The sequence below is a fragment of the Xiphophorus maculatus genome, chromosome 5, assembly GCF_002775205.1.
Source record: "Xiphophorus maculatus strain JP 163 A chromosome 5, X_maculatus-5.0-male, whole genome shotgun sequence".
Taxonomy (NCBI): Eukaryota; Metazoa; Chordata; class Actinopteri; order Cyprinodontiformes; family Poeciliidae; genus Xiphophorus; species Xiphophorus maculatus.
This window is the reverse complement of record NC_036447.1, coordinates 13,061,741-13,085,871: the sequence shown is the minus strand read 5'-3', so window position 1 is coordinate 13,085,871 and position 24,131 is coordinate 13,061,741. Positions and strand designations below refer to the sequence as shown.

The window sequence follows — 24,131 nt, the reverse complement described above, 5'->3', positions numbered from 1 at the left end:
TTAAACGATAATTAAATCCTGGAAAACAAGCATGAAATACCCCTAACAAGGTGAACCGGGAAAATAATCTAATCGAGAGCAGGAGTAAAGTAAGTGTGAAGGAGAAGTTAAAATCCTTCCTCACTTAATGGTGATTGAAAATGAGAGACTGAAGAAAAAATGTCGAAGCTGAAAGCAGGAATTCTGGGAAATACCGTTGATCAGAAAATCTCAGTATAAAACAAACCATGTAACATGGATAGTAGGGCTGAAACAATCAGCAATCAGATTAATCATCAATCATGATTAATGATATATTACTGAAATAATTATTAACTATATATATATATATATATATATATATATATATATATATATATATATATATATATATATATACGTATATATGGTTCAAATTCTTGAAAATAACAAAAATGTTAATAGGTTAATCTAAAAAAATAAACAGATCAGCAATATACTGTATTGATGCTAAGTAAATGAGAAATTGCTGAGCTTTTCACATTACTATTTTATTATTTTAAAAAAGAAATTTGAAATATTGTATAAAAAACAGCTTAAGTGGTTCATGAAAATTCTGCAGAATGTGCCAATTTCTTTACCTGTTTAATCGATAAATCATCAGAATAATCGATTACTAATATAATCACTAGCCCCACTGGACATTAAACCTTATATTCCCGTAACATTATTTGTCATACTTTTATAGAGAAACAATAAGACAAAACACACAAGTTAAAAGCAGCCTCACCTCTCCACACAGTCACTTAAGCGAGACGCCAAGGACGAGGCCGGGGCATCGTGACCTCCGATGGCGTACAGGAAACCATGCCACGTGGCCACTCCCACACCTCCACGCCTTTTAGCCATTGGAGCACAGCTAGTCCACCTGTAGGTAGATTACAAGAACAACACCACATCCATTAATGAACCACCAACCATGAACTCTTTGAGATTAAAGGCAGTACTTCCTAAACAGAGGTTATGTGATAATAGCCTATTCTAGGATTCATGTTGCTGTACATTTGATATGTAGGTAGATAACCTTAGAGGAAAACCTGCTTCTTGTGTGGAATAAAACAGGAGAGGGCAATTCAAGCCTCCCTGACCTGTTTGTGTGAGGGTCGAAGCACTCCACTGATCGCAGGCAGGATGAGCCGTCACGACCTCCAACAGCATACAGCCTGAGGAAAACAGAGAGCAGAGTAAGCCGTTCTGGACATGCACACACAAAACAGTTCTCACTTTTCTCCCCTCCTTTTCAGCTTGTGACAGCAAGACAGATGGCAAAAGGTGTGAAGAGTTTTGGAAAAAGGGAGAAAAAAAAATAGAAGAGTTGAGCAAAAACATTAAGCCAACGCTCTAGGAGCAACGCATCCCTAAGCTGTCTGTCATCATAAACCAAAGTGTGTGTGAGAGTGTGCACACCCCTACACACGTCCGCGGCTATCAATGTTGACACTTTGGAGAAGGAAGTGCGACAGAGCCGGTCAAGCAAGTAATGAGCTCCATCAGGCAAAAAGCCCAGAGGAAACACAACACATGCATGGCACACTCACCAAAGCACACGCCGACATCCACACTGGCTACTCCGGAGCATGGCTGGCACAAACCTGTTGTTTCTGCATTAATTAGCATCTAAAAAGAAAAGCTTCACTGAAGCAGCCAATAATGAAAACAACAGGGGTCATCAGGCTCAGAGTGGGGAAAAGTTTTATTGTGGAAAGCCTGATTTGAGTAAATCTTGCTATTAAGACCTGCATGTTCACTCAGTAGTTTCTGAATCTGTGTCAGCAAAACTCAGAAATCGGAGCAGAAAGCAGAGGTTTTGGCAAACTTGTTCCAAACCAAAAGAAGCAGATGATGCCACTTAATTAATTCTTAATTAGTTTTTTTCCCCCCATGGTTGTATCATGAACTACTGGCAAGTAACATATGGGTAGCTGCAGTAATGGACAGAAACACTGAGAAGACGCTCAACTGTAAGCAAGTTTGGCACAACATCTGTTGATGAAAATGGCAAAGAAATTGTGTCTCAAACAAACAATTAATTCACATCTGGAATATAACGCCAATATAAGATGCTAAAGACAATTTAACATTTAAATATTATTTGTGAATGTTTTAAAAATGACTGTTCCGTCACACATATGGTATGATGTTACCTGAGATCTCAGGACTAGTATTCCAACATTATTTTTTTTCATATGCAGCCAAGCAAAATAACATAATACATACACAAAGATTTCACTTACTTTCCATTGAGAACAGCCACTCCCACTGTGCTTCTGGGTGTAGCCATGCTAGCAACAAAACTCCACTGGCGAGCTTGAGGGTCCCACCTTGAATGTGGAGTGAAAACAATAAATCAATAAGCATCAAGATATAATTAAAAACATTGTTATAAGTCATTTTAATTACAGCACAACGGCTTATTCTGTAATTGTTGACACTTTTAGGAGTGAGAATAATAGAAGACCTTTCCACGGTACTGAGGTAGCTCCAGCCGTCATGACCTCCCACTGCGTACATGGGTCCCTCTAGAACAGCCACACCTGCAGTAACAAGCAGAGATCAAACATCTGGATAAAAATCTCCAACAAGCTCGCTGACTTCACACCTTCAGAAAAAGGGCAGTGAATCCAGATTGTGTGGCGGCAACCAAAACTAGGCCATTAGCTGCAGAGGGGTAGCAGCACGCAGACACGTTCAGCTCGAATTAATCCGCCTGAAAATCTGTGCTACCAGATGTGTCAGGATCCTTACCTTCTTTTAAACAAGTATAAAATAGGGCTGCAACTAATGATTATTTTAGTAATCGATTATTCTGACGATTAAATAGAATAAAAAAAGTGGCATTCTGCAGAAATGCAATAACATGGCATTCCGTTAGTAAATCTGAACCAGGTGAAGCTAAAAAATATGCCACTTTTTAGCTGACATATAAAAAGTGTCAGCTTTTTATATGTCAGAGGTTTAAGCTGACACACACAGGTGTTTTTATCTTATATGCAAAATGTAAATGTTTTTGTACAATTTTTTTTATTAATTACTGCTGTGAATATGCTGAAGGGACTTTTTTCAGCAAATGGCCTTTTTTGAGTCTTTATATTCCAGTTAATGATTAATCTATTACTGAATTAGTTGACAATTAATTGTTTCAGCCCTAATGTAAAAGCTGCACAGCATTCCTTATGAAATGATTCCCCCAGCTGAAGACTCGGGTGCTGTTTGTATTGTTGCAACAGTGAATTGTTTAATAATTTTTACACAATGCAGATGTGAAGATCTGGTTGGACAGTGACTTTTGACTTCAGTGTTTCACAAAGCAAGAACGACAATTTTACAATCAATGCTCAGGGAAATAGAATAAATAAATATGAATAAAGACTGACAGAAAGACCCTTTTTATCAGTTTCTATGACCTCACCTAGGCCGTGTCTGTGTGTGGACATGGGAGGCAAGACGCTCCAGGTTTTGCTATGTGGATTGTAGCACTCCACGGTGTTAAGGGTCTTGAGTCCGTCTCGGCCTCCGACCACGTAGAGACGGCCGTCGAGGACAGCGACACCGAACTGCAGTCTCCGTCCGCTCATGGTGGCGACCTGTCTCCACGTGTCCCGACGCAGACAGTACTGCTCGATGCTTGTGGCACCTGAGAAAACAAACACACACACAAACAAATCAGAGAAAGAAGTTCCTTAAAATGAAGATCTCTACTATTTTACATTATTTATTCACATGTGACTAGTTAAATATTTTTTTATTATTTCTTTAAAGGTTGGGGTTTTTCTAGTAGCTTAATGTTGGCCAGCTTTATTCATGTCACAGCAAGCTTTGATGTGTGCTGGGATCATTGCTTTCTTGGAAAACCCAACTGTGTCCAAGTTTTACCAAGTGATTTCAAGTGAAACATTTTCATTTTTCTACAGTGTGAATTGCATTAGTACCACTGGCAGCACCACTACACTTTATAGTTGGTTGAATGTTTTGAGGTTTGAAAGTATTAACTTCACAACTCCAAACATATTTCAGGTCAATGTGGATATAAACCTCTTTATACAACTTCATAAAACTTTTCTCCAGAAGATATTTGGCTGAAAATATTTTACAACTGTAAATTTCAATGATGCTTAATGGTGTAAAATTACATTTGAGCTTGTATGCAGAGATATCTAGCCTAAAATTTAGATGCTATTTATGTTAACTAAATGTCAAGTTCTTCAGAGTTGTCTATGGAGACCAATGCAATCTGTTAGCTGCACAATCATCCACTTCAGAAGAGCACATTTCTTTCTTAAATACACCAAGTTCTAACCAGATTTAATTTACAACCAGCTGTGAAGGATATAATTTTAGCTTTTTGTATTTTATGGTGGTTTTGATTTGGTCCAGAGTTGCTTGTTTTGTGGGCCGTAATGCTTCCTCCATGGAAACAGAGCAGAGATTCATCACCTCAGCATTGGGCAACTGGGTATTTGTGAGTGATTGCTCTACCTTTTGAGGCGTCCATACCACCCACAGCAAACATGGCCCCGACCGTGGCCTTCCGGGGCCGCGTGCGAGGACTCTGCAGCAGGGGCCGGCGCTGCGGCAGCAGGTGATACTTCATCCCCTCCATCAGGAGACGCTGACACTCCACGCTGTCACGGAGGAGAGGGTTGGACTCCAGGTCAGCCAAGAACTGAACATGTGGGAGGAACAAATGCACACATCAACACACAGTATCATGTAACAGATACTGAGGAAACATGTGCAAGGGGGGATGTAAGGTCGTGTTGGTTTTCGTGTTCTCACTGACTGAGGAGGTTTGGGAAGCTAAAGAAAGCTGTCCTCCCATTGATTGGGAGATTAGGAGAAACTATCAGCGGCTGCAGCTCTCTGACAAACACACAGATCATCTGACACACATGAGCACTAATCTGCTCTCAGCAACTCATCAGTTCTGTAGTCAATACCCTCATCACACACAAACAGGTAGGGGCAGCAGCTTGAAACCCTACAATTCACCAGGCGGTTTCACAAAATACATCCAGAGGAAATGACTTCCTGTAGAAGCAGGATGGAGAGATTCAGGTACTCCCTGAAGGAAACTATTAAATGATTTACATTTAGATAGGTGTGTGTTTGTGTGTGTGCCAGGGGATGGCAGGGAGTAAAACAGTTTCTTGTAACTCTAATTTATGTTTATGCATAGTTCTTTGCAAAAATACTCATTCTTTGAGATTTTTCCTGATTATAACCATCAGCTGCTGCAAGATATTTTATTTTGATTTTACATGAGCTACTAACACAAACTATTACAAAGTTGTAATGTAAATCCTTCAGTGTGACATGGATTTGTTGGAGAACACAACTTTCATAGAAATTACAGCTGCAGGTAATGTCTCTACCAGCCCAGAAAATATAGACAGAAATGTTTAATTCTGTCATGGAAAATCAATTTATTACATGAAAAAAGCTTCTAACACTTATTATTACATGTAAATTTAAAACACAAGTTGATTATCCTTTTATGCCAGAGTTATCAAGAGCCATAGTGGAATATCCAAAGCGCTACTTAAGGTCCTGGAGCTGCAGATTGAAGACCCCTCATATAAACTATTCTGCCTCTTGTCACCCCCAACAGGTTTTCCTCTAGTTAGCTCCATACAATTTTTCATCAACAGTGGCCAGTTTCTCTGTTCCTGCTAAAGAAAAGCATCCCCTCAGCATGAGGCTGCCACCACCATGCATAACAGTAGGAATAGTGTTTTCCATTTTCTTCAAACAGTGCTTTATATGTAAGCCACAAATTTCAATCTAATTTGATCAGATCTTCCACATTTTTACTCTGCTCTAAACTTCTGGATTTTCTCCCTGATATTTCTGCTGTTTTCAAGTCTTCATGATGCTGTTTGTTCACTAATGTTTTCTAACAAACTTTCACTGAACAGCTGGAGAATACATAGATTAAAATATACATAAAAGGACAAATAACTACTACGGTAATTTTGTGATTTCTGATGTTGACTGTTAGGTCTGGATTTAATTTAGGGGTATCAGAGTTTAGCACACTATAAATACACACACCACTACCCACCATGAGTCATTTTCCTCACAATTCAGTTTGTATTCATAATGTGACAAAATGTGGAAAAAGTCCACGAGGTATGAATAATTTTCCCAAGAGGCACTGTATGTGATCAAGATTTTTCCTGCAGCGTGTGCTTTCCTCCTTCATATCTATGCACACAGAAGAACAGGCTCGCCCCACGTAAATAAACTTGGTCACTGAATAGGAAATTTAATTTCACAGCCAGAAGTGTAGAAGCGCAAAACAAGCATGGTAAATGGATAAGCAGCTTACACGGCAGGGTCAAACCATGCTTCAGCTGCACACAATCACAGAGCGACAAATTACAGTCAGCCCTATTTACTCATCCATCTGTGTGTGACTGTGTGTGCGTGCGCGTGTGTGTGAGTCTCAGAAGGACAGATATAGAAAAACATGTTTGTCCTTCTCCCTGGTCATTTATCCATCATGCTGTGAAGGATTGAATGTGGAGGGCGAGATAAGACTGAATCCCGCCGGCGTCCCACCTTCTCCTCCATGGCGTCTCTCTACCTCACAGTGTGCAGAGGGAAAAGCTGCGTTGTCCTCCAAAGCGGCTTCCGCATGTAGGAGGCAGAGTGGGCGCCATACACTCAAAACAAGCGCACTCAAGCACTAATGCGCAGAGAAACACACATCCCGCAGCTGTGTGCATTTTTCATGCTTTAGGAGTCTCCAAGTTTTCACCCCAGTCTTGCTTTACAGAAAAAATAAAAGTCGAAATGAAATCATCCTCAACGTTTGTCATCAAAAGCTGAACATGTTATTAGGAGGAAGGTGGAGGTGTATTTTTAAATTAGGAATTCAACATTGAACTATGGAGGTAGATCAATACTTCCCAGATTTAAGAGATCTGGTCTGAAGCTGCACAATATATTGCTAAGGACTGTTTGGAGTGCAATAATTGTTAATTGATATAACCCAAGTTATGTTAACTTGCATTTTACATCCTAATGTATTTTTTTAGTCAGTTGGACAGAGTCTCACACCAGTACTGGACGCAAAACATTTTGCTCAAAATGCTGAACGTCACAGATTGATGGAAGCGTTGATGAGAACAAGAGGAAATAAGAAACAGCTATAATTTTCACGAGATTTTCAAATTTACAGCCCAAGTCTCCATAGCAACAATGTGAACGGAATGTTTTCTGAGGCATGCATCCTACCATCACAAATGTAAACCAGTGAAGTTTGCTAAACTACTGTAATTTTATCTGAAACCATGTGCTTTGGTCAGATGAGACCAAAAATAAGATTTTTGCAACAACACTCCAGACGGGTCCCGGATGAAATGATAATAAAATGAAAACACATGATTACTGTTAAGCATAGATGAGGATTTATGATGCCACCCAGAACATTTGCTGTTGAAGCATCCCTCTGGATAATCCAACCACATGAAATATATAAACTTTTTTTTTTTTCCCATTTTTTTCTCCGAAGAGTTTTTGCGGCGCTAGTGGCTCGTATTTTTTCGACAGTAGGCAGACAGGAAGGAGGGTGAGGAGAGGGGGGAAGACATGCGGCAAAGGCCGTCGGGACCAGGAGTTGAACCCGCGACGTCCGCGTCGAGGACTAAGGCCTCCAAACGTGGGGCGTGCTAACCCCCTGCGCCACCACAGCACGCGAAATATATAAACTTGTACAACTTGTAGTGCTGTCCAACTGACATGAGGAGGCTTGCATGAGCATTGACAGAAAGGAGGTGGTTTGTGATTTTCTTTAAAATCTACAGTATGAAATGATGATTTGCTAATAAAAATCAACGTATTTTAAGAGATTTTAAACATTCTTACCAGGGCTGACTACAGTAGTGGTACATTTGTCCTGCTTTCCCCAAACGGCTTGTTTCTGTAGCATGTTTTGGAGCAACTGCTCTACTTTTGCATTTTTTGTGAGCAGTCTCACAAAAAAGAGAAAGACAAAAATCACACCAACTGTCACATAACAGTTTGAAGCACCAAGCCACAGATGGTTGCCTGAGAAGATTAGATCTAGAGTGTGTCTCCACGTGCATGTGACAGAGGTAACGGGGAGCAGAGATCAGAGGTATTAATCCGAGGAATTGACACCATCTAGATGAGTAATCAAGTGTTAGCCCAGATAGAAAGCTGAATAATTGGTTGATGAGTATTGATCAGGTAGCCTGTGTGAGTTTATACGTCATTTTATTGGCATTTCACAGCTCATGGGGTTGCTGAATGTTAATGCGGTTATCGGTTTGAAATGGTGCTGGGAGAAGAAGGGGGTGTTCGATGTGATGAAGTGCAGAAGGCAGAATGAGCCTGGAGCTCTGTCTCTCTTTCTGTCGCTCTTTCTGCTCCAGGACCATTTTGCCACTTTACCCCTTTGCCATCAATCTTCTCCCCTGATAACATGTTACTGCTACTTGTGGGTTTAGCTGAGGGGGCCAAAGTCATCCATCTAATGCACTCGTTCATTATACTTTACAGGTGAAAAACAGCTGGATGTATGAGAAGAGACAGCTCTGATGAAAAAAAAAACTATCCAGTATAAAATCTAAGCTTCATCTGCAGTCTTCATACCCACTGATGTTTTCCACATTTTGTCACATTACAACTACAAACTCTAATGTATTTAATTTTGAGTTTATGCATTGATCAATACAAGGGTGTGCCTAATTGAAAAGTTGAAAACTCCTGCTAGCAATTAAAACCAAGAATTTTGGTTTTGTGTAGAGGTTCGACTGAAAGCTGGAATAAAAAAAAAGAGGAAAAAAAGTTGTTGCGTAATATTTACCTAGTTCCAGTTTTTTAGATAAATTTTTTTTTACAGAGGTATTAACCCAAAACCACCAATATGTGGTTTTGAGAAGGTTTACAAACTAAAAATATGAAAAGTATTTATATTAAAACCTTTCTGTGCTAAATCAAATACAGCACAACCAACTGGCTTTAGAATCAAACCAAACATATTGGTAAATAACTGTTATGATTTTTAACACAATCTGTAAATATCAACCTGAGCACACTGAGAAATATAGTGTTGGCAATAACATTTATGGTGCTACCAGCACCATAAATGATGGGTTCTTTTCTTCAGAAACAGGGAAGACAGTCCAAGAAGATGTAAAAATGGATGCAGCTAAATACAGGGGAAGCCTGGACTTAGGGGCTGTCCCAGACAGATTAGCGACAGTTCATCTTCAATTAGGACAATGACCCTGAATATTCAGGTAGCGGTAGAATAGCTTAGATCAAAACATGTTATTGTGTTTGTTGGGTTCAGGTTTAAACTTTGACTGGGTTATGGTGAAAATCCTTTGAAAAACCTGGAAATATTAGTTCAAAGACCATTTTCCAAAGAATAATTGGCAAAATTTATATCTCTAGATGTTAAAGAGAAATAACTCAAATGACCTGCAGCTATGATTACAGCCAGGTATGGACTCTGAGAGGCTAAATAAAATGGCATTTATGTACTTCTTGTTACTGGTTTGAAAACTCCCAATAACACTCATTAACGTTTGCAGTTGTAGGTGAAAAAATGTAAAGGGTATGAACACTTTTGCAAGTACCTCTTCACTATACAGTGAAGAAAAGATGGTTAGAGGAGAGGAAGAGAGATTATTTTTTGGCTGCAAGAGTGGTATCAGGATTAATTAGGTTTAAAGCAGCTACAGCCTCAGGCAGTGAAAGATGTTCTGCTGAGAATTTCAAGGATCAGTCTGTGCAACAAGAGAAAAACAGCAAGGACAAACTAAAAACTAAATGCATTCTCACCCACTGGACAAACAAATTGAATGAATCTATAGCAGACATAATTGTTATTGTCCCTCTAACTGCCTGAAGAGGTTAGTGAGATGAGTTGAGAGTGAGGCCATTTGTAAGCAAGAGGAGGTAATGAAAAGGGAGAAGGAAACAAATCTGGTTGCAGAAAACATCCTGCAGGTCAGAAGAAAAACTGATTAATTCCTGTTTAATGCATACAAACATGTAATGCAACCCAAAGAGAATAAAATGGCCACAAAAAAGGCTCTAGTTTCACAGAATATTTCCTAATCATAGATTTTTTTTTCCAATAAGGAACTGATGTATTTCAGTGGAAACTGAAAATCTATTCACTTAGAAGGTTCCGACAAGATCATGTAGGAACCCTGGATGAATCAATCATCTCATAAAAGCCCCTGATTAAATGCTGACTGTAACCTTTTGAGACATTTCCTGGTACATGTAGTCGATATGGATTTCAAAGCAGGAACTAAGGCAAAATATTAATTTATAGAAAAGTTAAATTAGTGTGCATTTCACTGCAGCTGCTTAACCCTTTGAGGTCGACGCCCGCCCTGTGGCGGGCATGACGTCATGTTTCTGTGTGTGTTTTTTGCTCCAATGTGATAATAAATTTTGTCAAAATGAAACAAACACTGTAAAATCACAAAGTTTAGGATGTTCTGAAAATAATGATACCAAACAAGGTAAGGTAAATAGTTTTTATGGTGAAAATATAAGGGTAAATTCAAAATTAGACCAAAACGGCCATTTAGACCCAAGACTCCAAATAGTTTTACCTTAGACTGCTGTATAACATGTAAGGAGGAGTTCTTTGCAGCTCTAACCTGTGGCTGCAGCAGCGGCAGTCTGACGTGAGCCAGAAGTGATGGTAGGTGGCGCTGCCGAGTGGCGGGATCGTGACTGACCCAACTCAGCAAAGAGGTCACCACGGTTTCCTCATCTGGCACGTTAATGTCGTCAGAGGTCAGCAGCCTTTCCATCTCTTCCACTGGAAGGACAAGAAACTCCTGGGCTCCAACAACCTCCAGAAAGTGCTCCTAATGGACGAAGATACAGTCAAGAAGAACGTGAGTGATGAAATACTGAAGGTTCCCACTGTTTATGTGAGTAAACCACAAAGACAATAAAGAAAAATAAAAACACTTTTAGCTTTAGACTGAACCTCAACTTTTCTACTAACCAAAACATACACACAAAAAGTGTGTGCAAAGGCATAAAAGAACAAGAAGAAAGAGAATAATCAGGACAGGGAAGGTGATTTTTCACAGTCACCATAGCAACTATAAGCTGAAAAACATCTTTTGTGGCAATAATGGCCTGATGTATTGTGAAGTAGGAGCTAATTTGTTATCAGGAGCAAAATTTCACAGAGGACGGCTGCACAGATGTAAGAGGAACAGCTGTGTGAAACCTAGTGAGCTTCATTATTTTCATTTAAGGTCATCCTTTGTCATCCTGAGAGCAGAATCTTTCCCAGTCAGTCTGTTCATTCATTTCTTGCCATCAATTCAATGACTGTGGAGCTACACAGACCATATGTGCCAAGCGGCTCTGCACCCACCATGGTGTAGGCGTGAGCGGCTCTCTGCAGGTCATGGCAGCCCTGGGCGTCGGCGTAGGAACGGATGCCGAGACAATTAGAGGGGTGGAGTTGCTTGACAAGGAAGGAGCAGCAAGCTTGGACCACAGATGACAACTGCAGCAGGCAGGAGGCCGACAGCAAAGACTCGATGGTGTCCTCCTTCAGCTCGAGACGACCTACAAGACACTTTTACTGATTAAATTTACTGACAGCTGGGAAGTTTCCTAAGAAGTCCAATTTGTAATGAAAGGTTAAAAATATGGCAGAACAATCTTTTTGTACCAGGACAAATTTTTTATCATTTTTCTCTCGCTTTCTTTTCTAAAAAAATACAGATGACAGAAATATTTCCAAAATTTGCCTTTTTTTTTCCAATCACTTCGGTGAGTTGTACGCCGTAATATTAGGGCTGGGCTATTTAACTATGGGAAAACTGTCATAATAGTAACAGAATTAAGATGCAATTTTACCAGAAAAAAAATTACGAGACAAAAGTTGTTTTCACAAGAATAAATTCAAAAATCTAAATCTAAAGTGTGGTTCTTCCTTCAAAATAGGCAGTTGTTTTTTTATGATGTTTTCAAAGCCGTGTTAGTGATAAGTATCATTTGCAAAACGCACATCAAAGTATAACTTCACAAGATGCTCAATAGTCCTCATTTTAATTTTTTGTTATTTTTTCTGCTGGAGTTCTTATAAAATTACTTCCAATTTCTCCTAATATTCTGACTTTATTCTTGTAATTTAAAAGAAAATATCTTAGCCTAGCCCTCATTCTTGCTGTAAAGTCGATCTGAATTCAAAGTCCAAATAAATCGATGATGTGAATCACGCTTGTCAAACAAGATGGCAAAAAAATTTGATTAATCCATAATATTGACTTAGTCCAAGTTGAACATTTTAAAAAACAGCAGTCTGTTATGCACCTGTGTATGCGTATTGAACCAGGACCCACAATGCCTCAGGGTCCACCCCTTCCATCTTCACTTCGTCCTGCTTGGCCTCTCGCACATCGCTGGTGAACATGGCCGCAAAGTAGTCAGACACAGATGAGAGAACCAGTCTGAGGGAGGAGAAAAAGGGCATCAGTCAGAGGAGATAGGCAGCTGTTATTGAGGAACAGACAGATCTGACCTTGATGACAGGATGAATCTGGCGTGAAAGAGAAAAGCTGCAGAACAGAGAGGGAAAGGTCAACCCAGAGACTGTAACGCGAGGAGACGAGACACAACATGACAAGCCCATAAGCAGAGCTTCTGAAGGCCTTTTGTTTCCAGTATTTTCTACTATAGGGTAGGAATATGATGTCTTACCCAAGTACACATACACCTTGAACTTTTTCACTTTTTGTCTTGTTACAACAAGACAAAAATGTATCCGATTGGTATTCCATGTATCTAATAGACCAGCAAAAGGTAGTGCATTTATAGTTTACATCTAAATACTGAGATTCAGATGTTAGTAACTGAATCAGACTATTAATGCAACTATGCAGTGAAGGCCTGAGAGGTTTGTTAAAGAACATTGATGAACAAACAGCAACATGAAAACCGAGAAGAAGAGCACAGCAGACAGATCAGGGATGTAGTTAAGGCAGGGATAGGCTCTAAAACAAATCTCCAAAGCAATAAACATTTCAAAGAGCCCTGTTCAGTCCACCATCTGAAAATAGAGTACGTCATAAACGCAAACCCACCAGAATACGGTCGTCCACCTAAATAACAGGTTCGACAAGAATCAAGGGAACTGCCATGATGCCCATTGTAACTCTGAGGGGCTGCACAAATCTGGATCTCAGGCTCAAGTCCATTTGTTATATGCCCCACAAATCTTGTCTTTTATAAAACCACTGAAAACTACAAGCCTCTCATGGGACAGCAACATGTGGAAAAGGTTGCTCTCTGGTCAGATGAGACTGAAGTGAAATTTTTGGCCCTCATGCAAATTGCTATGTATAATGGAAAACAAACCATGCCACCACACTAATCACACCAACCCAACAATGAAGCACAGTGATGGCAGCTAATGTGGGGGATGCATTAAGCATTAGTTCCAAGCTGTGGAGACTTGGAACTGAAAATGCAGTGTGTATAATTACACTGTGTATAATTATCCATCCTCTTGATAATTACACAGTACTTTATGTTATAACAATAAAGTCTGTGGAGGTAATGAAAGAAAATGGAAAACAAGAAAGGGGTGTGAAAACCTTTTTAATGCATCCAGTACGATTTCATTTATTTAAAAATTTAAATAAAATATAAGCAAAACCTATGATTCCATAAAAATCTGGGGGGACTAGTTAATGGCTAATTAAGAAATGATGCATTGCGGTGTATATTACATGTTTGACCTAAAAACAAGTCCAAAGAAACATGTTTTCTTCCACAAGTTCAAAGTTGGAAAGTGTGCACCACAAATAGGGGTGAAGGACAAGTTAAGTAGAACAGGCCTCAGGGGGATAAGTGCTGTATGAACGAAGAAGAGTGCTGTGCAAAAGAGCGGAAAAATCACACCTCCACCCTCAAGAGGACTCTCAGGCTTTTCAATCCCTTTCTCCCCCTACATTTGAATATTGATCGGCACACTCCTATGGATGCGAGTACTTATTAAAAAAAATATTATTTGATGATGAAAACCATCATCACTTGCAGAGTGGCTCTCACAAGACAATTGTGCTCATATTAATGCAGCTTGCTGTGTCTTTAAAGCTCATGCTCATGACCGCACGTGTTTTAGACTTCTTGGAGAGTTGAATATGTGTGCATGCACTGTGTGTGTGTGCATACCCTTGCACATGAAAATAATCTCATTACTGAGAGTGACACTGAGACCTTGACAGATAGCCTAAAGCAAGGTGTGTGTGTGTGTGTGGTCCAGGTTTGCGCTGTGCAGACAAAGATGTCAAAATACACTTTAGTCAGCAGGTAGTTGCTCAGCCAAAATTTAAGACAGGTGTTTCTGTTCTTCTCTTCCTGACACACACACTCACAAATACACATTTAATCTTTATTTGGGTCTCTGACTTGCTACGAGCGACACAAGCAGTATACACACATCAGCTGGTTATTTGCACACAAACACAAATACGGGGCGCCGCTGACGGCACAGACAGGACGGTCAGACTTTGCGTCACAGTACAGTAAAAGAAAAACAGATGAAACAAAATGGCAGAGAGAGGAGAGCAGGAAACAGGCGAGCTGACTTCAGGAAAGGAGGGCAAGAACTGAAAACTGACATTTCGTCTGTGTTTCCCCCCTGCACCAAACCGCACATTCATACTCAAACAGGAAAGAGAACAAAAAAACACAACAAGCAAGTCATGAGGGACTGACTTGAATCTTGTGACTTTTCTCAAGAAAAGTACTGCATGTACTGAAATATGTACGTTTACAGGAAGGGCAGCTGTTAGTCATGATGACTGGCATGGTTCAAGGTATCGCAATATGTGAGCCTGTCTGGCAGTCCGCTGAACTGCCAATTTGATCCAGATTAAAACTAATCTCCTGCAGAGCCACATTTGAGGATAATCCTTCAACAGCTAACAGATAGATCATCGTAAATCTACAAAATGTACTTCTGCTAAATCAGTCAGCTGTCTTTGTTAAATTAAAGAGCAGCAGTGAACCAAAACGTTGATCTAAGCAAGCAAGGTTTCAAAACCACACTCTTTATGTGTTAAATGATTGTTTATTTCTGTAAAGACAAAATACACAATAATCTTAAAAGAAATGGGGTGAAGGTATTCTTAATGAAAGTGAGGCACATCCCGTTCTGATCCCAGTTATCAACTTGGTGTCCGGATCAAAGCAAAAAAAAAAAAAAAGATCGGTATTAGACTCCCTGATCGAGACTCAACTCCCTTGCCACAACCCCAGGAAGCAATGCAGACATTGTTTAAAAGTCTGACTAACTTTCATGTGTACAGCAGGGAAATCTTTTTTAAAGCCCATGCGTATTATTCTGCTAATATAACAAATCTGCATTCTTCCTAAAAACCCATGTGTTATTCGCAGTTTGTGATGATGTTGACAGTGAAAGAGAGACTGCATTGGCTGCTGTGGTCTCTGTTTTGTCTGTGTTTTATATCTTTCCTTGCATTGTGCTGCGATATCCCCCCGCTGTCTATGAGAGAGCAGGTGAAAAATTAGCCATTAAAGTATATGATGCTCAAAGAGAAACGAGAAGTTTACGCAACAGGAGAAAAGTTTTTAGTATGAGCTTTGTCCACACACAATTTGTTGAAACTGCCTAAAATATGCTGAATCCAGTTGTTAATGAGTCATATCAAAACAAAGTGGAAACATGCTAACATTAGTCTAGCACTTCAGCAGACAGGGTTATAACATTTAACATCATAACTAAAAAATGCGTAATATAAAATGTAATTTTGGTTTTCATTGGTAATTGTAATGAGCACTGAAGGCTCAACACTGAGCTCAACACGCATAGAAAAATCTCATAACTGCATTTATTTTTCTTTACCTGTGGACAATCTTTGTATTTTTGCATGTTGTGTTGACACAAAATAAGTTTTAATGTGCACATACATTGAATTAATGACTAAATAAACACCTTTGGAAAAGATGCCCAATTCCTGCATTCTTACTCAAAGACATAACAGAGAGTGTACATATCTCACCAACATCTTCAGAGACATAAACACACTCTTTCACAAACACCATTAGAGCATGGGTCTTTGTCACCATCTGTGCCTGGAGGACATAATTAAATGAGGCAGAGGCGGAGACAGAGAAAGGTGGTGCTCCTGCTGGTGAAGAAGTTCCTTTGGACCCTGCTGTTACATCAGTGGCCAAAGGCCATGGGAGCTACAGAGACAGCAGAGGGATACAGACCAGGAGCATTTGTGTGTATATGGTGAATGTTGCATGACTCAGCTGACTTTTATAGACTCGGTGTGGAGCTAAAACAGGAGTTCTTAAGAGCATGACTATGCTCCTGCAGCCGGTCAAAAGCCTTCTTTAGTCTTCTCTGTGATTTCTGTATGCATGTTTGCTTGTGTGTCGATACACTGTTTCTAGACGTTATATACAATACATTCATACCCAATGATAGTACCTTTTGAACTTCTTTTTAGATTTTGTCACGTTACAAACACAAACTTCAACATATTTTAATATGTTGAAGTTTTATTCAACATATTTTATTAGGAGTTTACACAAAAATAATATGGGCCATAAATATGAAGTGGAAGGAAAAGGACAAAAAAACATTTGTCACTTTCCTTTTCATTACTTGGCAGAATCCGCTTTTAACTGAAATTACAGCTGCAAGTCTTGTTTCTACCAACTTTGAACATTCAGTGACTTAATTTTTCCATCAAATCTTAATAAAATGCACTGAATTTGTAGCTGCAAAGCACAAAAGTTCAAAGGTATAAAACATTTTGTAAGGCGTTGTATGAACTACTTTTTAACTAAAAAAGGTTTCCTTGAAAATAGCTCATATTTACTTTGTGTTTTATACCTTTCTGATAAAAAATATTAACCTTAATCTCTACTGTGTAAACAAAACTCTTCAAACAAAAATAAATACCTGTGTGCAGGTATCCGTCGGTCTCCAGCCACCAGAATGACATCACACAGCTGCCTCGTCCTCAGGTAACCCTCCATCTTGCGGAAGGTGACATCAGCATGAGATAAAGCGGTAAACATGGACTCCTCCGGACAGGTGCATGGCTCCATGGACACGCATGACGAGAGGGTTGCGCTGCTGTTAGACGTCCTGTGGGCACACATGCAAGCAAAGAAAAAATATTAAAAGTAAAACTAGCACAAAATCAACAAATAAAATGAAACAAAATTGGATGAGCTTTTTGCTGATTCTACTTTGTTTGAGACCCAAACAGCAGAGTGGAGGAATCCACGCCAGCTGGTCTGTGGCCTTGAGGTCAACGCATTTTCCTTTGCATCACTTCCTCACATGTAGTCACTCTTCTGCAGGCTTACCATATATTGCCAGAAGCATACAAAAGCTCTTTAATGGTCCAATTACCAGCTGTAAATAGCCAGATAAATTCAGCCCACTTAGCAGGAGAACGTGACAATTAATTCACTGCAGGAGCTGAGCCCATAGGATATGCTGTGATTTAGTCTACCCGTTCCCTTGCATCTATTCCAACAAAAGGTTTTCTACCCAGAGACCTCATTTTCAAATTCTAGGAACGGTTTTATTTTCTGATCAGAAGCTGAGCAGGCATGGCTGTTTGACTGCACAACACTGCAGTAACCCTGTGAAATATCAGCCATGGTGGCTTTTAAGAGCGACATAAGCCAAGCTGTGCTTCAGTTTGAAATTCAACAGGCAGAAAGGACAGACCCTGAAGCATAAAAAGACCCACCAAAAAACCCCGACATAACAAGGGACAAAACAATTTCAGCAACACAGTTAGGAGAGTACTGAGACTCTCGCACATCTGAAGAGTACAAGTGTGAATCTGACTATAGCCCCGGATGCTGGAAATGATTGAGTCACATGCTGCAATTTTCTCCTAGGATGAAACAAAAAAGGGGCTCAATGGAGAGATACAGAAATCAAGTCTTAAAAAATCCTTCAAACATGCATGTGTACTATAGAGTGTGCTTGTCTAATTTATGGTTCAATTGTTTTGATGAACAACTTTACACATTTGCAATTCTGTTAAAAAATATCAAATATCTCTACTTACGTATTATTTATCGTTTTAAATGTAGTTTCCTTCGTAATGACTAATAGATTTCTATGAGCCATTACTTCTCTGGATCAAATTATCTTCACTGTGAAAGAAAACAAATTGTCTGATGAACCCTTAAATTACCCCCAGCCTCTGTTGATGCTCTCAGCTCGGTAGAAGTGACATGTGTTTCTGCCGCAGGATTTATACGTTTTCCTTTGGAACCAGCTCTGTCTGTGTTTACATAAGTTCAAGAACTTACCAAATGGTATGCTGGCTGTTCATCACAGCAACTACCATCTACTTCAAATCATATTAATGTACAAAATTAGTCTAGATAAAAAGCAGGTCAACAAACCTGTCTCTGCTACACCAGTTCTGTCAAAATTTGAGCACAGTATTATGTCTAAGCATCATACAGTGTCAAAGGCTGTTCCACCAAATACTAATAACATCTATATGAACTTTTGACTTAGATTAAGAAAATAATCAAAAACAAATCTTAAATAATTCTCTCTTATTTTGGTATTTAGCAACCAGAAATAATTTTGGCAATCCTAACCTAACTAACCTAACACAGGAAACATAGACTGATTTCATGTTCAGTTATACAAGAGTAAAATCAATAATGCTGCTTTTGAATTATCACTGCCTCATATTAAAGCAATATTTTACACAACCATTAATAAAAAAAAACTGAGTGCATATGGTGAGCACAGGGGATATTTATTACTTGAGTAGGCTGATGTGTGTTTTGTTCCGACTCTGGCTCTGTCTGCTTTGTGTCCTGTCTTCTCTTCTCCAGCTAATCTCATCATTCACTCACTTCATTCCACCTCATATCTCCATCCATCCATCCATTTCCCCTCTTCCCACATCCACAACAAACCCTTTGAGGACGTATTCTGGCTCGCTCTCCTATCCTCAAGTGTGTGAGTCTGTGTGTGCATGTGTTTTTAAAAGTGTGTATGTAGATGAATGGCGTGGCTAAATACTGCCAGAGGGGGTGGCTTTGAAGTGGGGGAACACTGCCTTCCAGTCCCCTTAGCAGAGTCTGGCAGCCACTGAACATGGACAGAGAGGGATGGAGGGGGAGAAGGAGAAAACAAAAACCGTCTCATCACACAGCCGGATTTGTTTTAAACCCTTTGCAGAAGGAAAGGTTACTCACCTCTGCAGTCATTCAGTCTCCCTCCGTTCCTCTGTCCTTGTTATAAACGTGCATATGCATGTCCAACCACATTATAGGAGGGGATAAAGGAGGGCAAATGAATAGCTAATGGTGGGCAGAGATGAACACAGGACAGAAGGAGGGAGATGATAAGTAAATGAGGCTCACGGACAATAAATGGGGGTGAATGCTTGGTGTGGTGTGAAACCCGGAGGAGAAAGATGAGCTATCAAATTACTCTGGGATTCTGTGCGTGTCCCTTCCCATGATTCCATTTGGGATTCTGCCACCTGGGTTTCTGGGCTATCATGTCAAACACAGATGCCCTCTGTGGGAAGTGATAAGTTGCATTCACAGGGGCATAAAAATATAAACAAAAACAGAAAAAACACTCAATGGATACACATGCATGAACCAAAAACGAATGGCTTTGTTGGTATGGCAACCATAAATGTGCGAGCATGCAGCTGTATGCATGTGCATGCAACATGAATGCTCCACGTCAGATGAAACTGTGTATGTATAAATGTGTGTTTGTGATGTTTTGGTGTATTTTTCTCCTCTAAGCTTTGCTCGACACAGACGGTGATCCACCAAGTTAAACAATAAACCCTACCTAAGCAAAAAAAAAAACAGAGATCTCTTAACTGACAGAAAGATATATTAACAGTGGCAAGACAGAGACTTAAAATAAAAAGCATCAGACGTTCACATTTTTAAAAATGCATCAATGTTCGCTCCCACTGAAAAGCTCTTTGAAACAGTGTATGTCACATCGTGTACATGTACGCATGTGGATGGAGACCCATGAACCATTTATATTTTCTGATGTGTGGTAGAAGGTTTGTGAATGTATAGAAAATTCAATACACCAGCAATGCTTCATTTCTCTTTAATCAATCAATCAATCAAATTTTATTTGTATAGCACATTTCAGCACATTTACCTTAGGATGTTTGCGGCTTCATTTTGTCGAAATTCAAGGACACCATAGTTTTAGGTGAAATGAATGGCTTTGTTTTTAAGTGTCCATGGTAACAGTTAATTAAACATCATTCCCACTAGAATGGTGTGTAGAGCTACACACCAGTGTTATGTAGAATCACAGCAATAATAATAAAAAAGAAGAAGTGTAAGAATGGTGGTAATTTTAAGTTTTATTGTATTTACTGAATTGGTGACATTGGCTTATTGTCATTATGTGACATATCAATCACTCATGAGCTGATCGAGGCAAAATTCGACCATTCCAATTTCTAAGGAAGCCTGCACAGATTTCACTAATATATCATCACTGCAGTGTTTCTGAATTGTTTTCTTTGTAAGGAACTGGAATGCAATATATTTGTTGATTATATTCCACATTTTACACCTTGCCAGGCAACCTAAGAGGTGCTTCAAAAGGCATTTTGTTTTAAAATGTTTCTATCCAAATGTTGCCGTACACCACAGGTGCTGCTAAACTGAAGGGCTGTTTCAGAGTGTGGACTACATTAGATCTTTAGTTGAAAATAGTACACATTTAGACCAGTCACACCATGTGAGCCACTCTTCATTTTTTTAACACTTTCTTGGCATTAGGGTCACTGTAGATTGAAGGCATGTTTTGTTTGTACTCATAAGTCATATTTTATCAGTCTTTATACCAGGAGTCACCAAACTGGTGTCAGATCAATTTTATTTAGTTCTTTATGTTTCTGATGAGTTACATAAAGTTTTTCTCTTTTTTGCAGAATAGACTGTCAGGGGAGTGGGTGTATGTTTGCTTTGTGCAGGAAGGGATGGACATGGAGGACCCTCTCTCCCATGTCCCAATTTATACAAGAACCGCCAGTGGTCATTAGAATAAGTGCATTAGGGGAGATACAATTGTCTTCACTTGTCAAAACTTTTTGCCTAAGTTTTTCTTCTTAAGTCTAACAAAAATGGGTTAGAGTATAACAAAGTTTTTTACTTTAAAATGTTTGGTAACTTCTTTTTTGGGGGGAGAAATAAAAGCAACCCTCTCATCCCCATCCTACCTGCAGGAGCTGGAGTCAGTTTCCGGGTGGTTGTTCTCCTCGGTCCCCGCCGCTCCCGCCGAAGCCGCCGCCGGCTCCACCTCATTCTCAACCCCCGCAGGAGCCGAAGCCTCAACTACCAGCTGGGGCAACGGGGCCTCGCCGGGGGGCTCCATGTTTGTCACCGGACGAGCGCGGCGACGAGGCGGTGGGGAAATCCAGGAGAGCGCCGCGGCGGAGCTTCTGCACTCTGGCTGGCTGAGGGAGCGGGTACAGGAGTTCCCCGTGGCTCCAGAAGCTCCAGCCGGACCTCCCCGACTCCCCGCTGGATCAGCAAACTTTCTACCGCTGCCGTTACACAGGTTAGACCCGGCGCTCCCACTGACCACCAGCCCGCTGTGACAGCCCACGCTCGGGTTAACGCCAGATGAATTTAAGTTGCTGCAGCCGCTAATAGAGGGACCGTCCGCCGCGCTGCCTCCGGTTCTCCTCGCGCTGAAGTAGTCTCCGAGTGGCGGGGAGGGAGGCGGAGGAACCGCGGGGTGACCGAACCACCGCCATCGGATCCGGAGGATCTGTTTCACATCGAACTCCTTCCGCGAGGAAGAGCCCGAGCCACTGTTCGACATTCCAGGGCTCAGCTCGAGGAAATGGCGGGGACGATCCCGTGCCGCTTTACCGTAAAAGCTGCACGCTGCTCTTCACGCGCGTCTCTCTTGGCAACCGCACGCCCGTTAACCGCGACTGAAGGGCGCGAGCTGAGAGTGGAGTGTGAAGAGCAGGCAGAGGAGAGAGAGCGACGGGGCTCGACTCGGAGGTTCCTCCACATTTCCCTCTCACAATTACACATTTCCAAAGTTGTCAGTATGTATTTTCTCTCCATATCTCAACCTTTCTCTGATAGTTTTAGTGAATAACTGACAAAAGTTCACCTTAGATTTAAGGCATATATTTATCAAATTTTGGTGTAGGATATTGAACCAACAAAAGCTAAGGATGGATTGGATAAACACATTTAGAGAATGAATTGTTTAATAAATTCTGTAAACTCACTTGCCTTCATATTATATTCCCATTTTCATTCATTTACATACCGGAAGAGTTGGCAGCTTGGATGAATGCACAATATTAGAAAATCATGGTGATATTATATCTAAATATTGGGATGACTCTAATTTGTTGCAATACATTCACATTGTGGAACCTTTCTCTTTTTTAACCCTGCTTCTATAAAAATGATCTTTGCATCTTGGGCTCTGCCCTCTCAGTCAGGCGTGGACATTCAGTTCCACTCAACAAGATACAAATACCACAGGAAAATTTTGAATTCATGACACTTTAAATACTAGCTAATGTTCTGAAGATGATTGTCACCATCTGTGGCAAAATTCGTCATGGATTTCTGGAATCAAACTGTGGCTCAAATGTGCAAAGTTGAGCCCCTTCCACCTCAAATGCAGAGTCTATATTGAAATCTGTCAAAAGTCACTTATCTGCCATGGTGTTTGCCAACAGCAGCTGACCGCCTCAATTCTTGAAGCTGTCTTATGCTACCAACCCAAAATACACACTGTAAAAACAGTAGGGGATGTTTCAGTTCTATTCCCTATTTTATTCACCTTGACAAAAAACTCTATTTGGAAAAAATATATATCTTAGTCCAGATATACCTTTTTGTTTTGGGAGATTTTAGCTACATTTTATTAGGAAGTAAAAGGTTCTGTCTTGTACCCGTCTCCTCTGGTCAGTCATATGAAGAATACATGGAGACTATTGTCACATGTAGATCACACTCTGTACTAACCAGAAATTGTTTTCGCTTCTTTAGTGTTACTGTCAGGCACTTGGCATCCTTCCTGATGAGTTTCCATCTCGTCTTTTTAACAGAGAAACATAATTCAAAGCGTTTTCCAATCAAAGTTGGATGTCTTAACTGTGACATGATATACATACAATGCATTGGATTGTTTAGCAACCCTCTCCTTATTGATCACTTTGTAGAATGAGATAATTTTCACATTTAGTAGCTTCTCTGGAAACTGTGGGTTTAGGATGAAATAGTAAAAAAATATAAATTTATTTCAAATTAATCACTTTTGGTAGGCGTTTACCCATTAGGGCTGAATGTATTTGAATCAAATGGTTCTCCTACAGTGTATTAGTATAAAGGGGTTAATTTTGCTAATCTTTTAGTTATCAAAAACACAAGATACATTTCATGTGGAAAAAGTTCTGAAATGATTCATCTTTCTCAGCATCAAAAACTCGTAAATATAAAGAGCTGAAGGATGCGTCCGCTTTCATTCCCACTCTTCAGGTCCTCTCCTCTTTACACGTCTTTGTTCCTCGTCTTGTTCCTAAGCAATCTGTTGCAAAAAGCTGCAATTTCAAACTCTGCTTTCACCAGATACTGCAATCAGAGCACAGCCACTTTCATGTCACCGGAGTGTCCTTCAGGATAAAATTTCATTTGAGTTTCAGCCAGCATCGAACATGTACTCTCAAAGCTTTTACACCAACTGCCTTTTCTCTGAGTCTTCACAAACCATTACTCTTCACCGTCCATTACTACTCTTCCTCACCATTTCTTCCCCTTCCCAGTCTTCATCTGCAGTGCAGCAGCTATACATAGGAAATAAATGATCAGAGACCAGTGTTTCCTGTGGGAGTCACTACATCCAGACACCTAAGGGCATCCAGACCAGAACACCGTCTTCCCTTTCCGCAGTAACTTCTGGACAAGTAGAAAACGCACTGCAGGCCCAGAGACGGAAGACACCGTGTTCTGGACTGAATCCTACAAGCAGGGCGGCAGAAATGCTTCAGAAACCCCACTCTGGCAAAAATCAATAAGTCAAA

The 24,131-nt window shown here is 40.2% G+C and overlaps 1 protein-coding gene across 1 annotated transcript in view; it reads right to left on the bottom strand.

Annotated features, from left to right (window-relative positions):
• The window catches only part of klhl5 (kelch like family member 5), a 28,682-nt gene extending 6,294 nt beyond the window's left edge, over positions 1 to 22,388 (bottom strand). Inside the window, exons 1-11 of the mRNA XM_023334067.1 lie at positions 21,294 to 22,388; positions 16,985 to 17,173; positions 12,355 to 12,491; positions 11,408 to 11,604; positions 10,671 to 10,883; positions 4,495 to 4,681; positions 3,428 to 3,652; positions 2,477 to 2,552; positions 2,253 to 2,339; positions 1,107 to 1,181; positions 749 to 886 (exon numbers count right to left, since the gene is read on the bottom strand). Coding sequence (XP_023189835.1) covers positions 749 to 886; positions 1,107 to 1,181; positions 2,253 to 2,339; positions 2,477 to 2,552; positions 3,428 to 3,652; positions 4,495 to 4,681; positions 10,671 to 10,883; positions 11,408 to 11,604; positions 12,355 to 12,491; positions 16,985 to 17,173; positions 21,294 to 21,901 — 2,132 coding nt within the window. The 5' untranslated portion in view covers positions 21,902 to 22,388. The remainder of the gene's footprint in view (positions 1 to 748; positions 887 to 1,106; positions 1,182 to 2,252; positions 2,340 to 2,476; positions 2,553 to 3,427; positions 3,653 to 4,494; positions 4,682 to 10,670; positions 10,884 to 11,407; positions 11,605 to 12,354; positions 12,492 to 16,984; positions 17,174 to 21,293) is intronic.
• Positions 22,389 to 24,131: the final 1,743 nt, after the last annotated feature.